The sequence below is a fragment of the Syngnathus scovelli genome, chromosome 9, assembly GCF_024217435.2.
Source record: "Syngnathus scovelli strain Florida chromosome 9, RoL_Ssco_1.2, whole genome shotgun sequence".
NCBI classification, from domain to species: Eukaryota; Metazoa; Chordata; class Actinopteri; order Syngnathiformes; family Syngnathidae; genus Syngnathus; species Syngnathus scovelli.
Window position 1 is genome coordinate 2,530,680 of NC_090855.1, and position 18,849 is coordinate 2,549,528.

The 18,849-nt window shown below is 43.8% G+C and overlaps 4 protein-coding genes and 1 long non-coding RNA gene across 6 annotated transcripts; 2 read left to right on the top strand and 3 right to left on the bottom strand.

The window, feature by feature from the left end:
• The first annotated feature begins 30 nt into the window (after nt 1–30).
• LOC137840626 (uncharacterized) lies at nt 31–4,727 on the top strand. Its single transcript, XR_011087419.1, has 3 exons — nt 31–256; nt 483–593; nt 3,520–4,727. It is a non-coding gene; the product is annotated as an uncharacterized lncRNA (long non-coding RNA).
• tnfb (tumor necrosis factor b (TNF superfamily, member 2)) lies at nt 1,492–3,496 on the bottom strand. The gene is made up of 3 exons (XM_049730543.2): nt 3,212–3,496; nt 3,022–3,133; nt 1,492–2,346 (listed from the first exon to the last, which is right to left on the bottom strand). The coding sequence occupies exons 1-3, from the start codon at nt 3,410–3,412 to the stop codon at nt 1,865–1,867; spliced, it is 795 nt and encodes a 264-aa protein (XP_049586500.1). The 5' UTR covers nt 3,413–3,496; the 3' UTR covers nt 1,492–1,864.
• A 1,726-nt stretch (nt 4,728–6,453) lies between the features above and the next one.
• Nucleotides 6,454–8,625, bottom strand: lta (lymphotoxin alpha (TNF superfamily, member 1)). Of its 2 annotated transcripts, XM_049730548.2 has the most exons (4): nt 8,549–8,625; nt 8,292–8,467; nt 8,134–8,199; nt 6,454–7,932 (listed from the first exon to the last, which is right to left on the bottom strand). In XM_049730548.2, the coding sequence occupies exons 2-4, from the start codon at nt 8,464–8,466 to the stop codon at nt 7,580–7,582; spliced, it is 594 nt and encodes a 197-aa protein (XP_049586505.1). In that variant the 5' UTR covers nt 8,467; nt 8,549–8,625; the 3' UTR covers nt 6,454–7,579. The 2 variants fall into 2 exon arrangements, with proteins under 2 accessions (XP_049586505.1, XP_049586504.1); XM_049730547.2 differs by having other exon boundaries at nt 8,292–8,563.
• A 929-nt stretch (nt 8,626–9,554) lies between these two features.
• Nucleotides 9,555–10,781, bottom strand: glrx3 (glutaredoxin 3). The gene has a single exon (XM_049730539.2). The coding sequence runs from the start codon at nt 10,741–10,743 to the stop codon at nt 9,772–9,774; it is 972 nt and encodes a 323-aa protein (XP_049586496.1). The 5' UTR covers nt 10,744–10,781; the 3' UTR covers nt 9,555–9,771.
• Nucleotides 10,782–10,933: 152 nt separating this feature from the next.
• bag6 (BCL2 associated athanogene 6) lies at nt 10,934–18,740 on the top strand. The gene is made up of 25 exons (XM_049730549.1): nt 10,934–11,079; nt 11,696–11,783; nt 11,871–11,988; nt 12,072–12,295; nt 12,381–12,452; nt 12,538–12,660; nt 12,737–12,936; nt 13,015–13,147; nt 13,244–13,444; nt 13,781–14,009; nt 14,187–14,234; nt 14,305–14,657; nt 14,737–14,813; nt 15,039–15,339; nt 15,418–15,685; nt 15,785–15,954; nt 16,071–16,124; nt 16,218–16,326; nt 16,399–16,523; nt 16,622–16,756; nt 16,999–17,055; nt 17,166–17,375; nt 17,628–17,735; nt 17,817–17,963; nt 18,085–18,740. The coding sequence occupies exons 2-25, from the start codon at nt 11,703–11,705 to the stop codon at nt 18,178–18,180; spliced, it is 3,639 nt and encodes a 1,212-aa protein (XP_049586506.1). The 5' UTR covers nt 10,934–11,079; nt 11,696–11,702; the 3' UTR covers nt 18,181–18,740.
• The last annotated feature ends 109 nt before the right edge of the window (nt 18,741–18,849 follow it).

Genomic DNA, 18,849 nt, shown 5'->3' on the forward strand with positions numbered 1-18,849 from the left:
CATGCATTACCACACCGATCCGCTAGATGGCACTGCAGTAGTTTTACAGACAGTTAAATCGTTTATTGTACAGAAATTTAATTTGTGTTTGGGCAAATTAACACATTTTTAAGCGACGTTAGCGTGTAGAAACGTTTCCTAACTTTTCACCTTTTAGACTATTATTAACTTAGTTAGTTCCGGAATAACAATTACAGCATTGTTCTTTTGTTCGGTTGACCCACATAAGGCTCACGAAGGAGGCACAGAAAAAACGGTAAAAACAAAAATGGCGAGCGAAGAACAATGAGTTAGTGTTGACATCCCACGCATCGATGATAGATGTTACTTTTTATAGATAGATTCGAAATGTTTTGAAACAATTGATGAATATTTGCGGCTGGCAATACAGGCTTGACTATCACTAACTGTAAATAACGAAAACCTGTTTAAGGTACTAGATATTCCGCAAATAAAGTTTATTTGTTATTCATTTCCTCCAGAAAAAAAAATTCAACGAATTCAGTGGAATCTGTGGGTCATGAGGATAAACAGAGAAAATGCCATAAAATGGTTGAAGAAAGAAACTTCGCCAATAATACTTCCATCATAAGGTTGGTGAAAAACATTTTGTTACATGTCTTTAATATATATTCGTATGAAATATTTGGTTGTTTTTCGTTGAATAGCTTAGCAAAGCATAATGCTAGCTGCTAGCTAACATTAGCCCTTTTAGCTGTCATTTGATTAGGATGCTAAATTCATCTGAATCTCAACTTTTAATTCAATTTACCCGTTAAAATATAACTTAAAACATATATTACATCTCCCCTCAAACCAATTTACTGCACCTCACATAATATTTTTGACAAACACTCAATTTATAGACGTTTGTGGCAATTTATTTCTCAAAACGACTTGGTCAAATGACATGGTAGACTTTCTTTCCTCATGTTGTCCTCTGACCTTTTTTCAACTCAAAGTTCATGTGACCTTCTGGTGAAATTGACGGGTAGTCTTTGACCCGCATATTGAAATACAAAAAGGTTGAAAAGTCTGCGAAATATGTCGAATCTCAGCGAGAACATTTCTACATGCAATGATTTCTACACATATTGAATTTTTGTGACAGCTGTTCTTTCATGTGTGCTCCTTCCTGTAACTCATTTTTGGTGAACACCTAAGCCCAAGTATTTTTTTTTTTATTTGGTGTAGAATGTCTGTGTAACCACTGGTTTGTATGACACACACATCCGCTAACACACACAGCTGATTTACAGAGATGGTTGGTATGTGTGGTAGGTAGCACGTAGGATGGTGAGAGGGTTGGGAAACCCCACTGTGGGTTGAGGCTTCTGTGGGCCTTCACCTGACACTGCACTCTTGAAGATAGAGGAAATTCCCAATTTTGACCAGACAAAGGGACTGTTTGCTCCCCATGTCGGGATTTGTGATCCGTGTGTGTGTGTGTGTGTGTGCCCGGCCGGCTAAAGCAGTTTGACAACTTCCCCCTTTTCTAAGTAAGTGCGTTTTTATTTGTACCAGACAAGACACACGAGAGTCCACATTCCAAACGTGGCATTGCTAAAATAACACCACGTTCCCAGATAAATAAAAAAAAATAAATAGCAGAAATGAAGTTGCAAACTGTTGCAGTTCAAACAAAGATGGCTTCCGCTCGAGGTCATCTCCATTGAGATTGAAGCAGTTCTCAATCACCGTTGTACGATGAATAAAGGCAGAGACTGCGTTTGGAATCGTTCATCCTTATCTACGCTCGAATCTCAATATAAAGATTTTTAACTAAACGGCGGAAGCGATTAATCGAGTGCTAGCAAATCACTTGGTCAAAGTTCACGTGAAACGAGAGTGATTTCGAACACAGTCAGAGGGCGAAGACGCCGAAAAAGGTCTTGCCGCCGTCCGTCTCCAGCTCGGACAGTTGGTTGGTCTCGGTCCACAGCAGGTCGTCTTTGTTGAGCTGGAAGACGGCCCCCAGGTACAAGGCGTTGTACCAGCCGTGCTTGTAGCGCTGATCTTCCTCGACGGACGTGCTTTGCTGGCACGCCGAGCGTACGGCGCTCATCAGCGAGGACTTGCTGCCCACAGAGTCCGAGTAGCGCCACACGCGGTGGCTGAGGGGCGCCAGGCGCTTCCCCGGAGACCCCGTTTCGTATTCCAGGCCGTCTTCGCCGCTGTCGCTGCAGGAGACGCGGAAGGACGCCTGGCTGTAGACGAAGTAGAGGCCGGTTTGCGGCACCACGATCTGGTTGTTGTGCAGGGTCAGGCCGCCCTGCGCGAAGGCCTGACCTTGGGAGTTACGCCATTGTAGCTTTTCCTTTACGTTGTCACCCCCCTCGTGAATACCTGGCGAGAGAAGACAAACGAAAACTTGTTAAAACTTGCACAATGACCGCTTTTAGTTTTTTTAATTACCATTTCTGTTTCGGCAATTAGGAATGACCTTTATATAATATAAAAAAAATAAAAAAAAACACTATGAATTAGAAAATATTTTTTTTTAAATTAAGAATATGCTTCTTTTTTTAAGCACCTCAGAATTATTTCTCTTAAAATGAAAATATAAATTCATAGTGTATAATGATTCTTACCTCAAAATTCTCTACTTTTTAAAAGAAATGTATATTTGCAAATTAAAATGTATTTTGTCGGTTAAAAATGTTTTTGATAATTGCAATTCAAATATTTCATTTAATTAAATTAAGAATGGCTTATACATTGAAAGGTTCCATCAATATTTTTTTTTCAAAATTTGCAATTTATTTAGTCGTTTCTTTGAATTTTTTGTACTCTTCTTGTTGTTAACAAAATATTTTAAAAAAATGATGCTATTGTAGCTTATTGAAATAGCTTCGAATTGTAAAACAACATTAAAATCACTAATATAAATTTACTGGTTCGCTCTCCAAAATTGTTTACATTTTGAACAAACTGAAACTATGCAGAATTATCAGAACTTGCGCAGCATCCCAGAAATCAGGTCCACCCGCAAGCTCTCACTGAATCTTCTCGACATCTCACCTTCAAGATGAATGGCCGCCTTGGCTTTGCTGCTGATCTTCTTCAGTGTGTTGTGAGGATCTGACTTGTCCTCGTCGGCCACCAGCGCCAGCGTCGGGCCCACCGAAGGCGTCTAATGGAAGCAAGAAGCATTAGAAAAGATTCTTCCAGGGACATTTTTTTTTTTTTCGCTCAAGACGCCACTTCATACCGTGCCATCTGATCGTCCGTGCCAGTACCAAGCGAAGAGCAGCACCATGCCCAAGCACAGCGCAGCCACTAGGAGGCCAGCAGACAGCCTCCACATCCAGGCCGAGTACGAGTGCTTCTCCACCACCACCACCGTCTTCTCCTCCTCCCGGAGACCCACTGCCGCCTCCACGTCGGCCGGTGTTGAAGTCAAAGCCACCATGATGATTTGATTTGATTTGATTTCAGCGCTCTTTTGGGATCACTTCTTCTCCCGCTGGTGAGAGTGAAGTGTCTGACAGAAGGCCTGTTCTTTTATTGTCTGTGCAGGATGGGAAACTCCCATGATGTCACAATTGAAAGCGACGCTCCACCACTTGGATCGAGTACAAAAAGTAGTAGGATGAGAAAAAACAAAAACAAAAAAAAAAACCTAAACACATTTGCACAAGTCAACCACAAATTTGAGGTTGGCAGATTTAGCAAACATTTTTTCGGATGAAGCCAAAAAAGCCATGTGAGCCCATCAAAAAAAAAAAAAAAAAAAAAAAAAGAATTTGCAGATTCTGCAATTTTCCTTCCTTATTTTACTTTTACTTATTTCTCCCATCTGACAAGAATATGTTCCTCACATTTGATAGCAGTCGGTCAAATTCGCTACCTTGCACGACCCTTTGTAAATATCTATTAATATCTATTAAGTCGCCACTTTTTTTTTTTTTTTTCCCGGCATAGTGTCTTAAATAAAGTTTAAAAAAAAAAAGTCTGAATTTAGAATACCAGTAAACAATAGTAAAATTCAGTGGGAATTCACAACAAAGCCAAAACCACAACGCGATGAAAAGAATGATTGTCCTTTTGTCAACCAGCCAAGCACATCAAACAAGTTAAAATGGGAAACAAAAGTTATTTTTAGAGGTTTCACTACTAGTCATAACAAGCTATAACCTCACCTTAAAACTCTGAAACCATTTATAATTGAGCCACTTTATTTGATTGACATGCAAGAAACCTGAAACCACTTTATGGACTTGATTTGTATTCTTTACATTTGATTGCATTCATCGAAATTGATTATTCTCAGATTTTTTTTTCTGTGGTATTTGTCCACCTGAATATATGTTTAATTTAACTTTTTACATATTATATGCACTTTACTTCCTTAACCGGCATAACTTTATTCCACCAGTTGTGTTCAGTGCCCATTTTAAGATCCCACTATTTGTTTTCAAATCACAAAACGGACAATTATTTCTAAAAGACGAGAGTAAATTCACGTCATTGGTGGGCATTCCAAATTAACCATCTGAATGTATATAAATAAGTATTATTTCTATTTTATTATATTTTTATTATTATATTTATTTTATTATTATATTTATTTTATTATTATTTATTAAGCACATGGAAGGATAAAACTAAATACAAAAATTTAAATAACTATTATTTTTATTATGTTTTTATTATATTTATTTTTGTTGTATTATTATTTATTAAGCACATGGAAGGATGAAACTATAAATAAATTTTAAATGGTGCCCACGTTGCATCTATTTAATGAGGTCATGTCCTGGGAATAAATCAAAGTTCACTCAATAGGAAAACTTTCCAAATGATCAATCATGTGGGCCGACGTTAATCAAAGAGAGAGGCAATTTTGAGTATCGGTGCACTTGCCCACACAACCGGGGGCGTCAAATGGAGGAAAGCCACTCCAATTTTCCCTGAAGAACGGTGGAAAATGGCCAACAATCAACTTAGTCAAACAGGTTTGCACGTCGTGTATTGCTCAACTATTTTCCAAGCGTGCCCAACCAGTCCAGGCAGATCACTCCTGTCACGTTCATTCATTACTATTTGTTCATTTATTGTACGCGTGTGGAATATTTGGGCAACTTTCCCCGCCACTTGTGGGACTTGTGTAACGACAAACTCCCCCAAGACAAAGCTGGCTTTTGATGAACTCCAGCAACATCCAGGTGGACCCTGGTGACCTTTCTTTTTTTTTTTTTTTTTTAACCGCACTCACCAGATTCTTTCTCACTGATCCTTGTCACGCATATTTCCATTCGGCCTTCCCCGACTCAAATTCCGAAGATTCTCAATTTGAAAATGAATGTCGTCTAAAAATGGCAGAAAATACCACCAAGGCTCGTAAACATAAAGCAACTGATGCTACGTTAGCGTAGCAACATAATACCCCGTAAATCAAAATATAAAAGAGTAAACAATGACCTTGCACGGACGGTTGAGCCATGTTAGAAAAATGCAGAACCAAAATAGACTCTTTGCGTGTGGTATCATCAATTATTTACAAAGGAAGTGGAATTCCATCCATCCATTAGCCAAACTGCTTTGTTTGCGAAAACATCAAGAAAGTCTTCGTTCCAGCGAATCAAAAGATCAACAACCAGTTTTCAAAAAGAACCGGTTTTGATTCCCATCTCGAGATCATTTGAGTTGGAAGCAGCTAATGACTTTTTGGGCCAGCTACAAGTTTTCACCTGAATTTGAAATCAGTTATTTCGGCCAATTAGTAAATTTCTGGAGGTTTGCCAATATCGAAGAAAAAAAAAAAAAAAGTCTTGCCCCTATTTTACAGCAATCAGGAATTAATTGAGTAGCATTAGCGTAGAATATAAATACTGAAAAATAAACAAATTAACTCTTTTTTTTTTCTATTTTTCTTCCGACGTAGTCAATGGAATTGCATCAAAATGTATTTAATTTGTGAAACACGATCGTGATGGATGACTGAAGTGCGTTGTGTAAAAGTGTGACGTCTTCACGCCTCTTTTTCAGCCAATCGGCTGGGAGGAACTAAACCAGGAAGTTTTGACGGGCGCCTGGGGAAGGTGATGACAGCCATGCTTTGTTACGACAAGATCTTGGGGAAAGTTTAGCAATCGTTTCAAGCTACCTGGCAATCATTTATGATGTGAGCAATTTGGGAATGAACACTTGTCGTCACGATTGAGGAAGTAAAGCAAATGAGAAATTCAGCGAACCCCAGTTTATTCATCTGATGCACAGATTTAAAAATTGATCATCACGCTTTGTTTCAGTTTATTCGAATTGATTCAAACGCATAAAAATCGGAATCTAAAATTTCACGCTATAGCAGGGGGGAAAAAGATGAGCAACGATTTAGTGGGGATTCACAATAAAAATTATTATTCAAAGTTGCAGAACTTTAACTGAAGATTAATTGTAGAACAAATTAAGTAATTGCAAAAATGTATTGTCTGTCAAATATTTTATTGCATATAAATATATGAATTGTAAAAAATATATTTATCAAACATATTTAATTGAAAAAAAATATATTATGTATGGTTGAGTGACCAGGCACACAGCCAGATGGTTTCCCTTTTGTGTACATAAAAAAAAGTTCCGGAAGGACCAGTTCTGATAATGACATCAGGCAAGGCCTGACCAATGGGAGGACACTTTTCCGTGACGTCAGGTTAATGCTTAGGGGGAAAAAAGAAAACCTAAGGAGGGTTTGCAATTAAATTAGAATAGTGGGAACAATTCTATTCTTGGATTTTATTTATTCTTATACACTGGAATAAATTCTAATGAATTGTTTGGATTGCACTTTTTAAAATCAGCATACAAAATTATCAATTGAAAATTCATAAATCAATAAAATTGGTATTTTACCAACAACTGATGTTAGAATTAGTATCTCTCAACGTATAACGTATACAAAATCCATAAATGCTTTGCAGTTTTATATAGAAAACAAAAAAAATAACCACATTAAAAATAGTAAATACAATCTTTACCTTGAAAAAAAATCCTCAATAAAGCCAATATAGCAATAAACATTCATATTAAACATTAAAATAAATCAATAAACAACTTGCAATGTGACCAATAACATTAAAAAATAAAATAATTTTTTAAAACATGACAATATAAGTTTGCCCGGCAAATTTACAGTAACATTCATTTCTGATTCACAACATATTTTACTTAGACAACATATTTTTAGAATATAAAACTGATTACTTTGAAGAAGTCTATTTATAGAATAATTAAGATTACATAACACGGGTGTGTATTGATTAAGTGTGTGTGTTTATTATGATGTCACTTGTTGTGAGCCGCTTAATCGTCCGCTCAGCAATTCAGTGGTTCGTGTCGTCGCTGCGACGTCACACAAAGTGAAAGTGTTTGTTAAACGCGAGGAGGAAACAGCGCTACCGAGTGGCCAGTTAAAATATTGCAGTTTGGATTCGCCTACTGAACCCAACCAAGAAAACAAAGTGAGGTATGATGTGTTCAAGCTATTTTTCTTCGCACGTAATTGACAAGATGAGGTTGATCTCAAACCTGTACCTGGCTTGAGTTAAGTCAAATGTCTCAAGTCCCCCCACCTCTCCTAATGGATCTGAAAGGCGCCCCAAAAAGTGTCCTCGGTTAGAAAGTCTCCACTGATATTAACGCTGACGCTGTCCCCCTCCTGGAGGCGCACCATCTTGGCCAACCACACGGAGCCGTGGGACGTGCCCGCCGGGTAGAAACCCTCAGCCAGCTTCCTGACGCTTTTGCCAGACGTGGCGTTTCTTGTCACAATCACACGTTGCTCTCCATTTCCGGACTGTTCAGTGAAGGTCACCTGGGCGTACAGGAAGTAGACGCCGTCCCTCCCAAACTGGATGGAGTCATCACGAAGTTCTAGGGAGCATTGGTCGCACCTGGGTGAGCTAGACTCCCAAGGTTGTCCTTTAGAAGCTGCGGGGAAAAGAACTTTGTGAGAACCACAAAAGTGCCTCTGATGGACACATCAAATCATTTTTGTGGGATTCCTCAGGGATCCTTTGCGAATCCCCTCAACATCATTCTTATGGAGGTATTTCTGAATGTTACATCATGATTGCTTTCCAATTCATAAACAAAAAAAAGTCCAGAATCGAAAGATCTGCCAATGCTTACATTTCATGATTTGTATGTACGAATGAGAGAAACCTGGGAAAACCCCAACGGACATCAACGAAGCTCCTGTAACAAAGAAATATGTCCAATTTAATGATTTAATTTAGTAGACAATGAAGTTTCGTCCCATCACTGTGGATAAATGAAAATTGACGTACGTGTCGGATCGAAATTATTTCGACTGCTCAGCGTTGTGCCTTCTCGGAGTTCCGCGAAGGCCACTTGTTTGATGAAGTAGCCGAGTAGAGCACCCATGAGCAGAACGGCCACGGTGAGGAAAGTGAGCCATACCTGCAGCAGAACCTTCTTCACAGACCACGGCCGGGAATCCATTCTGACCATGTGAATACAATTCAGGCAAGAATTAAAAGATCATTTCGATTGCAGGATGAAATTTTCAAAGAGCATCACTCACCTGCGGTGTTGTTGCTCTCGCTATCTGAATTCATATGTCGCTCGGCGAAATTTTGTACCACATTTACTCTTTTGTGGTCAAACAAAGAGGAAGTGAGGGGGGGGGGGGGGGGGCGCGTGGGGGATGTGGCAAGTGAACATGTAGGTGGCTCCGATACCAAACGTTTGCTGAAACTTCAGAAACGTGATGTGAAACCTTTATAGGATGCCAGTGTTGTTGAGTAAAACAAAAGTGAATTAAATTAAAGATTTATTTTTTTTTAAACATGAAAATTGTTAAAGAAAGAAAGTGTTGCGGTGTGATTGAAAGTATTTTCCCGATCTAAAAACATTTACTTGTACGCCGCCGCGTCTTTGTATCGATGTGGGCGGTGTGAAATTCCCATGTTTATAGGTCACCCGTTTATTTTTCCATCGAAACCTTCGAGTCTTTTTGCTTTCACTGGAAGACTGAATAAAATAGCGATAATAATAAAAAATCTTTGAACTCCAGCAGCAGCTTGTGGGATTCCTCCGGGCTCTTTTCCGAGTCCCTTGTAATTTGTGATCGGTTGTGGTACAAATTTTAGATTTTAATGATGGATGGATAATTTTGTGAGGTTCCTCCACTGTGAGTCCTGTAAAATATGAAATTGCATCTTTCTCCAAACCATCTCAAGTTTCTGTCACCGTGAGAGATGACTCAAACGTATCCTTTCACTTCAAGGTAGTTTCGTTGGGGAATTCCCTCGCATCCAGGCAGCGTTTTTTTTGGATCGTGTAAATGTCACCAACTTTCTCCTTACTCATCTGTGTCGAGCTAACACACAATGGCAAATAAACACAACAGACGCCCACACCGTTCACATTTTTGTTTACCAGGTGCTGTCCCTTTTAACATGAAAATATTTTTTCATGTGTTTACCCCCTTTTGCCCAAAGTGACCTGGCATAGCTATTATTAAAAGTCTCCATTACATTTTTTGGGGGTAGGCTGGAACAGCTTGATGGCATAAAATGAAAAGACACTTTGCATTTTTAATACAGATTTTATTGTGTGATGCTTTTTATACATTTCATAATTTTATATGAGGTGTTAAAAATACCTTGGTCAATTCAAAAATTTCAAGATGGCAATATCTCAACATTTTTTAAACTGAAGATAATGAATTGGCAATTTTGGGACAGATTTGACTAACAAATATGAGGAAGATGTTTGTGGTTTGTTCTAGCAGGCTGACGTGTCTTAGGAGTCCCCCTTGAGAACGGTTAGCAGCTCGCCGCTCTCCTGAAGCTCCTTGACAATGTCCAGACCGCCGATGAGGTCGCCCTTCACGTACAACTGTGGGTAGGTGGGCCAGTTGGAGTAAGTCTTGAGCCCCTGGCGGACTTCTTCGTCATCCAGGATGTTGAACGTGTTGTAGTCCACCCCGGTGCCGTTCAGGATCTCCAGGATCTGCCGACTGAAGCCGCAACGCGCCGCCTCCTTGGTGCCCTTCATAAACAACATCACTGGGCTCCGGTTGATGGCCTCCTTGAGTCGATCCTCAAGGGTGGCAGCCTTTGGGCAGACGCTCTCCAGCTCGCCGGACTCCGCCAGCTCCTTGGCGATGTCCAGGCCGCCCACCAGATCCCCTTTGACATACAACTGCGGGTAGGTTGGCCAGTTGGAGTAGGTTTTCAGACCCTGGCGCACTTCTTCATCGGAGAGGATGTCGAAGGTGCTGAACTTGATGTTTCTCTCGTTGAGGAGGGCCACCATCTGCCGGCTGAAGCCGCAACGGGGCTCCTGAGCGGTGCCCTTCATGAACAGCATGCAAGGAGCCGCGTTGATCAGCTTCTTCAACCGTTCGTTTAGGTCAGCCGGGCCTCGTTCGGGCTCCGAGTCCCCGCTCGCAACCAGGCGCTGGACCTTCTTTGTGAGCTCCGGAGCGTGGGCCCCGTCCAACCGGTCCACTTGCACGCCGCCCTTAAAGAGGACAAACGTGGGAACGGATGCGATGGCGTACTTCTCCGACACCTCAGGCACCGCTTCAGCCTCCAGCTTGACGAATGTGACTTTAGCATGTTGCTTGGCCAGCTCGGACAACACGTCGTTCATCTGGACGCACTGGGGAGCCCATGACGCCTGGAAGTGAACCACCGCGAATCGAGAGCCGTCTTTGACCAGGATAGTCTCAAACTCCGCTTGAGTTTTCGCCTCCACCAAGTTCGCCATGTTGCTGCTAGCACCGCTTCCGGTATTCTGTAAGGTGACGCAACTGTGACATAATTTTCGACCGCTTATTAAAATAAATTTAATTAATTAAAATAGAGGAACTTTGACATTTCCATTCTGTCATTTCCAATGTCTCCACCAATAATGTATTTATTTAAATTTAATTGAAATGTGAGTCGTTACTGCGAGGACGTTTGTCTTCATTTTTACGTCACTTCCATTACCCCGGTATAAGTGCTAGCTAGCTCGAGACGCTAGCCGGAAAGCGTTTGGATTTTGGTGATAAGAAACAGAAGTGTACGACAGATAAGTGATACAACCAGAGTCGCCATTAAGGTAATACGGTATTTTTATGTAAGCCATAGCCATTGCGATAATAGTTTAAATAACGAATATGAGAAATACTTTGTTGTTGCTTAACGTTAGGTCAGGGCTCGGCTCTTGTTAGCTTCGTTGCTAACTTCGCCATACAGGAGCGGTCAGCTAGTACGCTGAAAAAGAGGCGACTCGTGTTTTTTTTTGTTCAAGTATACCCAATTGAACGAGTGTTTTTCCGACTATGTTTGAGTAATTAACAGTTTACACTCGGGATTTTCCTACTCGGCTAGCTAGATGATTCCTGACCGTCAATCTAGTACATACAGGTCAAAACAACGGCGCTGATGAAAGTGGCAGCCTTTCGAGAAGCAACCTTTTTAAACCAATGATTACATTTATTAGAAACAAAACCTGACAGATTATGTCTTAATATTGCTGCTGTGATCATTTTTTAAATTTTAATCTGTATTTCTATCAAGCCATCCCCCTAGCTAATATTTCGGCATAGTAGAACCTTTAGATAACAACAAAAGTTTATTGGGCAGCCATTACATCCTAAATAACCACGAGATGAATGTAAATATTGAATATTAGTCTGTCGTTGTGTTTTTTTTAACCTTTTTGTATTTTTCAGGAACACTATGGAGGAACAAAGTGCAGACATAGAAGTGACAGTTAAAACATTAGACTCTCAGAGCAGAACCTACACTGTTGGTGCTCAGGTAAATGAGAAAGTAACTCCACAATGGGGTTTCAATTTCAGAATCGGTGCCTGATTTGTGGTATTTTCCCCCCTCCACTTCCTGTAGTTAACAGTAAAAGACTTTAAAGAGCACATTGCGTCTTCTGTGGGGATTCCCATTGACAAACAGAGGCTCATCTACCAAGGTCGAGTCTTGCAGGATGAAAGGACCTTGGCAGACTACAGTGAGTAATCACAAAATAAAATGCGACGCTATTCGATGAGAAGTATCCGATACTCTGGCTCTCCAACATTTCCTGTGTCTTAGATGTGGCTGGCAAGGTGATTCACTTGGTGGAGCGCGCTCCCCCTCCACCTTCCCAACCTGGCTCGGGGTCTGGTGGCAGTTCAGCCGAGAGCGGCGTCGGCGGCTCGTCATCATCGCAGGATGGGACTCAGGCTCCTCCTCCACATGACCGCAACGCCAACAGTTACGTCATGCTGGGAACCTTCAACCTCCCCGTCAACATCATTGACCCTCAACAAATACAAGTACGACCTGTGGACCTTTTTAGTTTTCACAATTATTGTCTTTCCAGTTTCCAGCGTTGATTTTTGTTTCCCCTCCCTTGTTTAGATGTCAGTTCAGCAGATGGTGTCCGGCATGGGGGACACTGCGAGGAACGCCAGAGTGACAACTAGCACTGGGGTAATCCAACCGATTGGTCAAGAAGCTTTGTGGCGGTGAAGTAATCCACACGCTGGAGTAATTTCGTCCGCCTTCTCCCTTTCAGAACAACGGCTCGGTGAATGTGCACATTGACATGGATCAGCCGGTGCAGAGCGAACCTCGGCTGAGGTTGGTGCTCGCTGAGAACATGCTGAGGGACATCAATGACCTCATCGAAAGGATGGAGGTGAGACCCCCCCGAGTCTAATTCAGGGTGTTTGTCAAGTACGGTATTCAGTAAATCCCAATTGCATTTGTGTCAGGGCCGGACAGCTGACCCGTCCGCCCATACCCAAAGAGAGACTCCATCCTCTGCTGCCCCGCCACCTCCTTCGTCTTCGTTCCCCACCTCCACCCCGACTCCTTCTGCTCAGCCAATGGACTTCTTCCCTCCACCGGTGACACAGCCACCCTCCGCCTCCTCTGTACCACCTGAGGGACCCACGCCTCAACCTGGACCCCAGTGAGTCACCCTCACGCTCGTGTTGTCGCTTCCGATTGGCTCCTTATGACAAGTAATGATTGTTTTTCTTTGACTAAGACACCCCAGCCCAACCGAGCTGGCCGAGATGTTGTCGGAACTGCGGCGGGTGGAGGAGAGGCTGCAGCCCTTCATCCAGAGAGCTCACACCATCTTGGAGACGGCCACCTCTGCAGAATACAACAACAACACAGTAGGACTTAAAAGCTTCTTTCTTGTCATGTAGAAAATATGTGGAAATGATTCTGCTCATGATGTCAGTTTTTACCAAATTTTTTTATGCTCGCAGGAAAGAGAGGACGACCAGCAGACGCTGGTCCTCACATGGGAGTGTCTGCGTCTCTTGGGCAATGCCCTGGTGGCCCTGAGTGACCTGCGGCTGAATCTCCTCAGCCCCGTGCCACGCCACCTCCACGTGGTGCGGCCCATCTCCCATTACACAGTTCCTGTTACGATGCCCGGCGCCGTGCACCACCACATTCCCGTGCAAGTAAGTTTGAAAGTGGACACTGAGTAACCAAGTACTTTAAGATTTTTAGGTAGCTTTTTATTTATTTTTTCCCAATACTTTCTTAGGCATCTGTACTTCATACCATAGAACTGGGGGGTTCGCCCAAATCAAAAATATATGTTTGACACACATTTTTGGTCCCAGTTGCCGGTAATGTTGTACTCAACCTATTTACAGTCTATGAGCACCCTCTCTTGGTGGAAAATTGAAACTGCAGTCAGTGAGATTTTCCCTTTAAAGGGCACAATTAGGTGTCGCATCATTGATTGTATGTTTGGCATAGTTTTTTAAACTGAACACATCTCCCTCTCACAGATGAACCTGGGCGCCAACATGGCCGCCGCAGCCAACGGCACCGAGGGACAAGCTCCTACCGCCCCGCCGGCCAGCCAGTCGGAGCAGGCAGGTCAGGGACAGACCTCTACCCCACAGACTTCCCCGTCCAATCAGCAGGCCGGACAGGGACAGGGCCAGCCTGGCCCCCGCGTCATCAGGATCAGCCACCAGGCAGGCCCGGTGGTCATGATGCAGATGAACACGGACGGTGTGTTGTCCCGTGCCTGTCACTGATGGAATGTTTCTGACACGGCATGGCTGCCAATGCGGCATTTCATTGGTTAAATATGACTTCCCCCCCCCAGGATCAACATCATACCAGTGTTTGTTCTTCTTGTGAAAAAATGGGTCTATTTTGTAATATTTGTGCATGTTGTGTGTGTAGGCACTGGCCCAAACCAGACTGCCGGTCATCAGATGCCAGGACAGCCAGGTAAAAAACGTATTTCCCCAGTTCATGTACTCTTTTCACACTGGCTAATACTCGTTTCGTTTTCCTTTAGCTGGTCTTCCTCCAGACTTCATGCGTAATCTCATGCAACAGATTACTCAGTACGCCACGGCGGTGGCGACCAGCGCCGCCACCGCTGCCGCCACGGGCCAGCCAGTCCCGCCGCAGCCCACCCCTCCCGGCTACAGCTCAACGGCCAACTCCTCAGCCACAACCACGGGTCCCAACACCCCGACTACGACGCCCACTGCGCCGCCGCCTCCCCCTCATGCCGGCCCCCAACCCCAGGCTAGAGTGGTCTTCACCCGACCCTCCTTTGCTCCCAATATCCCTCTGCCGGCGTTCGGCACCCGAGGGACTACTATAAACGTTAGGGCGGCTATGCCGGGCCAGCAGCCTGGGCAGGTAGGAAACATTATAGGCTCTAGTTGTGTTTGCCAGTTTCACTTATATTTGCTCTTATAATTGATCGACTTGTTTGCAGGCTTTCAACGCTGCCGCTGTCAACCAGATGATCAGTGCAGTGGTTGGTCAACTTCTGATGCCGGGACAAATGGGCAAGTTTATGCATTGAATTCATTCATGGAAACATCAAATGATTGTTTTATTTTTTTTTTTTACAAACCTGGACCAGTTCTCTGACATCTCTTGAAGAATTACAGAACACTTTGTTTTGTCTAAATTAACCAATTTTTGCTAAAAGTACTAAAACACCAAACTGCACACACCAGAAGTGTTTCTTCCCTTTAATGTCAGACATCTTTGTTTTCTTATTTTCACAGCGAGTCAAATGGCTCACACCTCCTCTTCCACCACGTCAACATCCTCCTCCACATCCTCCCAAACGTCCTCCACCTCCTCCTCTTCATCCGTCTCCAACGGCGACGGCAACACCGCCAGCCCGCCAAATCAGTCCGAGGGCAACGGTGGCGATCAGGCACAGCAGCCGCCTGAGATGCAACCGGACCTCGGCCAAATGCTTGGCTCGCTTTTCGGCGCAACCGGTCAGGTGGGGTCACCCTCCATCACGGTCACGACCTCCAGCATTCCCCACCTCATGAGGGGGGTGGCCGACCTGATGCAGCAGGTTTGTGTGCTTTTATTCTTGAATGTTTTACCATGTTGTTTGTAGGTCTGTTTCCAATCTCTTTTCCACCCCATGCAGCCCATCTTCTCCCAGCAACCGCCCCCTCCTCCACCCCCGACCAGCGGCAACGGCGCTGCCAACACAGGCTCCAATCCAACGCCCAACTCAGCAGCGGCGCCGCCTGACCCCCTCAACCCGGAACCGTTTATCGGCATCGTCCGCGGTGTCCTGACCAGCATGATGGGCTCACTCGGCCAGGGGCAGAATGACACGGAGAGCATCGCTCAATTCATGCAGAGGCTCTCGCAGAGCACCAACATCTTCATCAGCCCAGAGGAACCATCTGGTTGGTGACACCATTTTTCTGCTAAAATATTTTTATTTCATTTTAATCTTTTTCACCCTCGACAAAGCACAATATCACGGTTCCCTCGTTCTGTTTCAGGTTTCTTCGGCGAGCTGCTGATGTTGGTTTGCCAGACGTTCACCATGTCGGACCTGGTCATGCTCCTGCATGGCCATCACCAGCCGCTGGGCCGCATCCAAACCCAGCTGGCTCAGTTCTTCCGCCAGAACTTCCTCAACAACCAAGAGCCCACCGATGCAAACATCGCCGTCAGTAACCGCTCAAATTCCATTTGCGTTAAATTCCCATATTTTAATTGAATTCCAACTAAATAAGACATAATCAACAGTAATCTTCTTTTCTTTTTTTTTTTTTTTTTTTACAGGCCGCTGCTGACGCCATTGTGCAAGAACTGGAGGAAGACATTACTGAGAGCTTTGTAAGTATAGTTTTTGTTTTTTTTGCACTAAGCTGTCCTTACTATGTTTTCTTGTGGTCATGTTTTTATTTTTTTTTAAATGCTCACACACAGAGGGAATCGTCAGTCACCGTGCTGGAAGGCGTCGATGTCACCCAGACCAACATGTCCTTCTTTAGACAGCAGCTGACACACATCGCCACACACATCCTTCGCTGTACAGGTGTGTGAATGTTGTGCTCAGCCACTCGTGTCTGTCGTAGCATTTGACTATTTTTGTATGATTTTATCACAGATGATTCTTTCGGGCCTCGTCTGCTTCAGCTGTGCAACCAGGCTCTGTTTGAGTGCCTCGCACTCAACCTGCACTGCCTGGGAGGAGACCAACGCGCTCTGACCGCCGTCATCAACCACCGCATCGTACGTGGACAATTGTCACTTCTTCCGCTTGCACTTTTGCCCTATCTTTCATTTTCGATCGATCTTAGTGATGCGTAACTTGCCTTTTTATTTTCCAGCGGAGAATGTCAAGCGACGTCAGCCCGAGCCTCCTCAACTGGATGACCAGCATGATGACCATGAGGCTGCAGTACATTCTGGAGCACCTTCCCGTCACCACGGAGCAGGTCCAGAATTACATCGTTTACACACAGGTAAATGCGTCGGTGAGCGCTAAGCTCATTTCGCGTATCCCCTTGGGCGCCGCATTTTCATTCTCTCTCTTTGACTGATTGGTACAACTCATTAAGAAGCCAATTAATGGATTTTAAATATCCAGAAAAGAAGTTAAGTCATCCGCAGGTCACATGCCGTATGTCGAGGAAGTCTGTTATATCCTGTTACGTTGGCCATCTTAAATGCTCATAAATAATGGATGCCATTTTTCTTTTCACAGGGCGATCAGTCCGCCGCGACCGACACGCAGGAACCAGAACAGACACAAAGTGCAACGGTAAACCATCTGTCTTTTTCTCCTCCTTTCTAATTCATTACTTGGGTCTGATACTAAAACCGACGCTTGAGTTTTTTTTAAAGCCTCTAATTTTTTCCTTCTCCCTGAAGATGAGCGAGACCCTCTCACCGGCCGCCGCCACCACAGCAGAGGAAGCCATGTTAGTGTCGTCGTCACGGGAGACCAGAGCGCCGCCCGCCGATCTGGGCGCCGCGGGCGGGGCTGCGCCGCTGGGCGGTGACAAGGCGGCGGCGGGGGCCGACGGTACCAGCGAGGTCTCTGCCGGAGAGTCGGAAGCCTGGGCTGCCACCGTTCCTCCTGTGAGAACTTTTTTCTTTTATTACAACCTGAATTGATTAAGAAGGATTTTGTATATTAAATGAGGGGTCGTGCGTCTTTTTACAAACCATATCTCTGTCGAATCGAAGTCATGCTTGTCCGACTAAACATTCAGGTTAGCTTCAGAAAATGGATGGTTTGTTGACGGCACAGTTAAATGATTAGCCCCAATCTAAACAAATGCATTGATTCCCCTGCTAGATGATCATTCGGAGTTTTATTTATTTTTGCAGGAGTGGGTTCCCATCATCCGTTGTGACATGATGACACAGAGAAAGATGAAGGCCCAACCTCCGCTGTCCGACGCCTACCTGCACGGTATGCCGGCCAAACGCCGGAAGGTGAGCAACGATACACGTGTAGTAAATTCACGTGCTGTAAATTCACCTCTTTCCTCACTCCATTTGTTTGTTTTCTCTCAGACGGGACTAGGCAGCGGGAGTTTGGTTTCGCTCTCGGACGCTGTGAGCCAGGCGGCCAGGACAGCCGGCGTGAAGCCCATCACGTCCAGCGAGCGTTTGCAGGAAGAGCTGGACTCACCTGAGCTGAGGGAAGCTTACTCGGAGCAGGTAAATTTAGCGACAATTTAGCTTAAACTCTTTTATTCACGAGTTGTCATCAAAATGGCCGCTACAGTGGACCCCTGTTAAAATCCCTCTATAGCTTGTTTGTCATTGTATTGCCGCACAGGTGAAAGCAGACATCAAAAAGCGAGTGCGGGATGACGCCGACTTCAGCGCTCAGCAGTTCCCTGACGCGCACAGAGCCTTCTTGTCTGACTCGTAGTACGCTCGCCGTCGTCATCGCCGACCCACTCACACAACGCTTTATGCCCTCCCTTCCTTCCTTGCATCCTTGCTCCCTTCTTCCCTTTCCTCCTCTCCCAGTGGTAATCACAGAATGCTAATAGTGCCTATTTATTATTGTTTTGCGCGTCGTTTGCTCCCAACTGTTACCGATGTTCTGATTTGATTCGACTGAGGCCGATTTAGTCGCTTCTAGTTGTTTTTTGTGCATTCCTGCTCCAGTTCTTTTTTTTTTTTTTTTAGCCATTTTCTAAGTTGAGCCGTCAACCTCTCAGCCATCTTTCAAGACTCTTGTTTCCTACACCAATGTACAGTAAAACCTTGATTTTAACCAAATCACACTATTAACAGCAAAGGCAAAAAACAAATATGACATCGCTTGTGTCAAATGGGATGCATTTGACCACCAGGAGGCGCTGCACTATTCCAGTTATGCGCACTCCAGTGCTTTTGTGTCAACCTTCATGGACGGTATGAACATTGTTTTTCGTACATGAATGTACAGTAATGCTTAATAAAACAACCTTGGTTTGATAAAAATTGTAGGTATTGTCATACTATTGATTTAAGACAAACATCTGTTGAATAATTTTTATTATTCATTTTTATTTTTATTTTTATTACCAACAGGGCACCTTTTTAAAGTAAA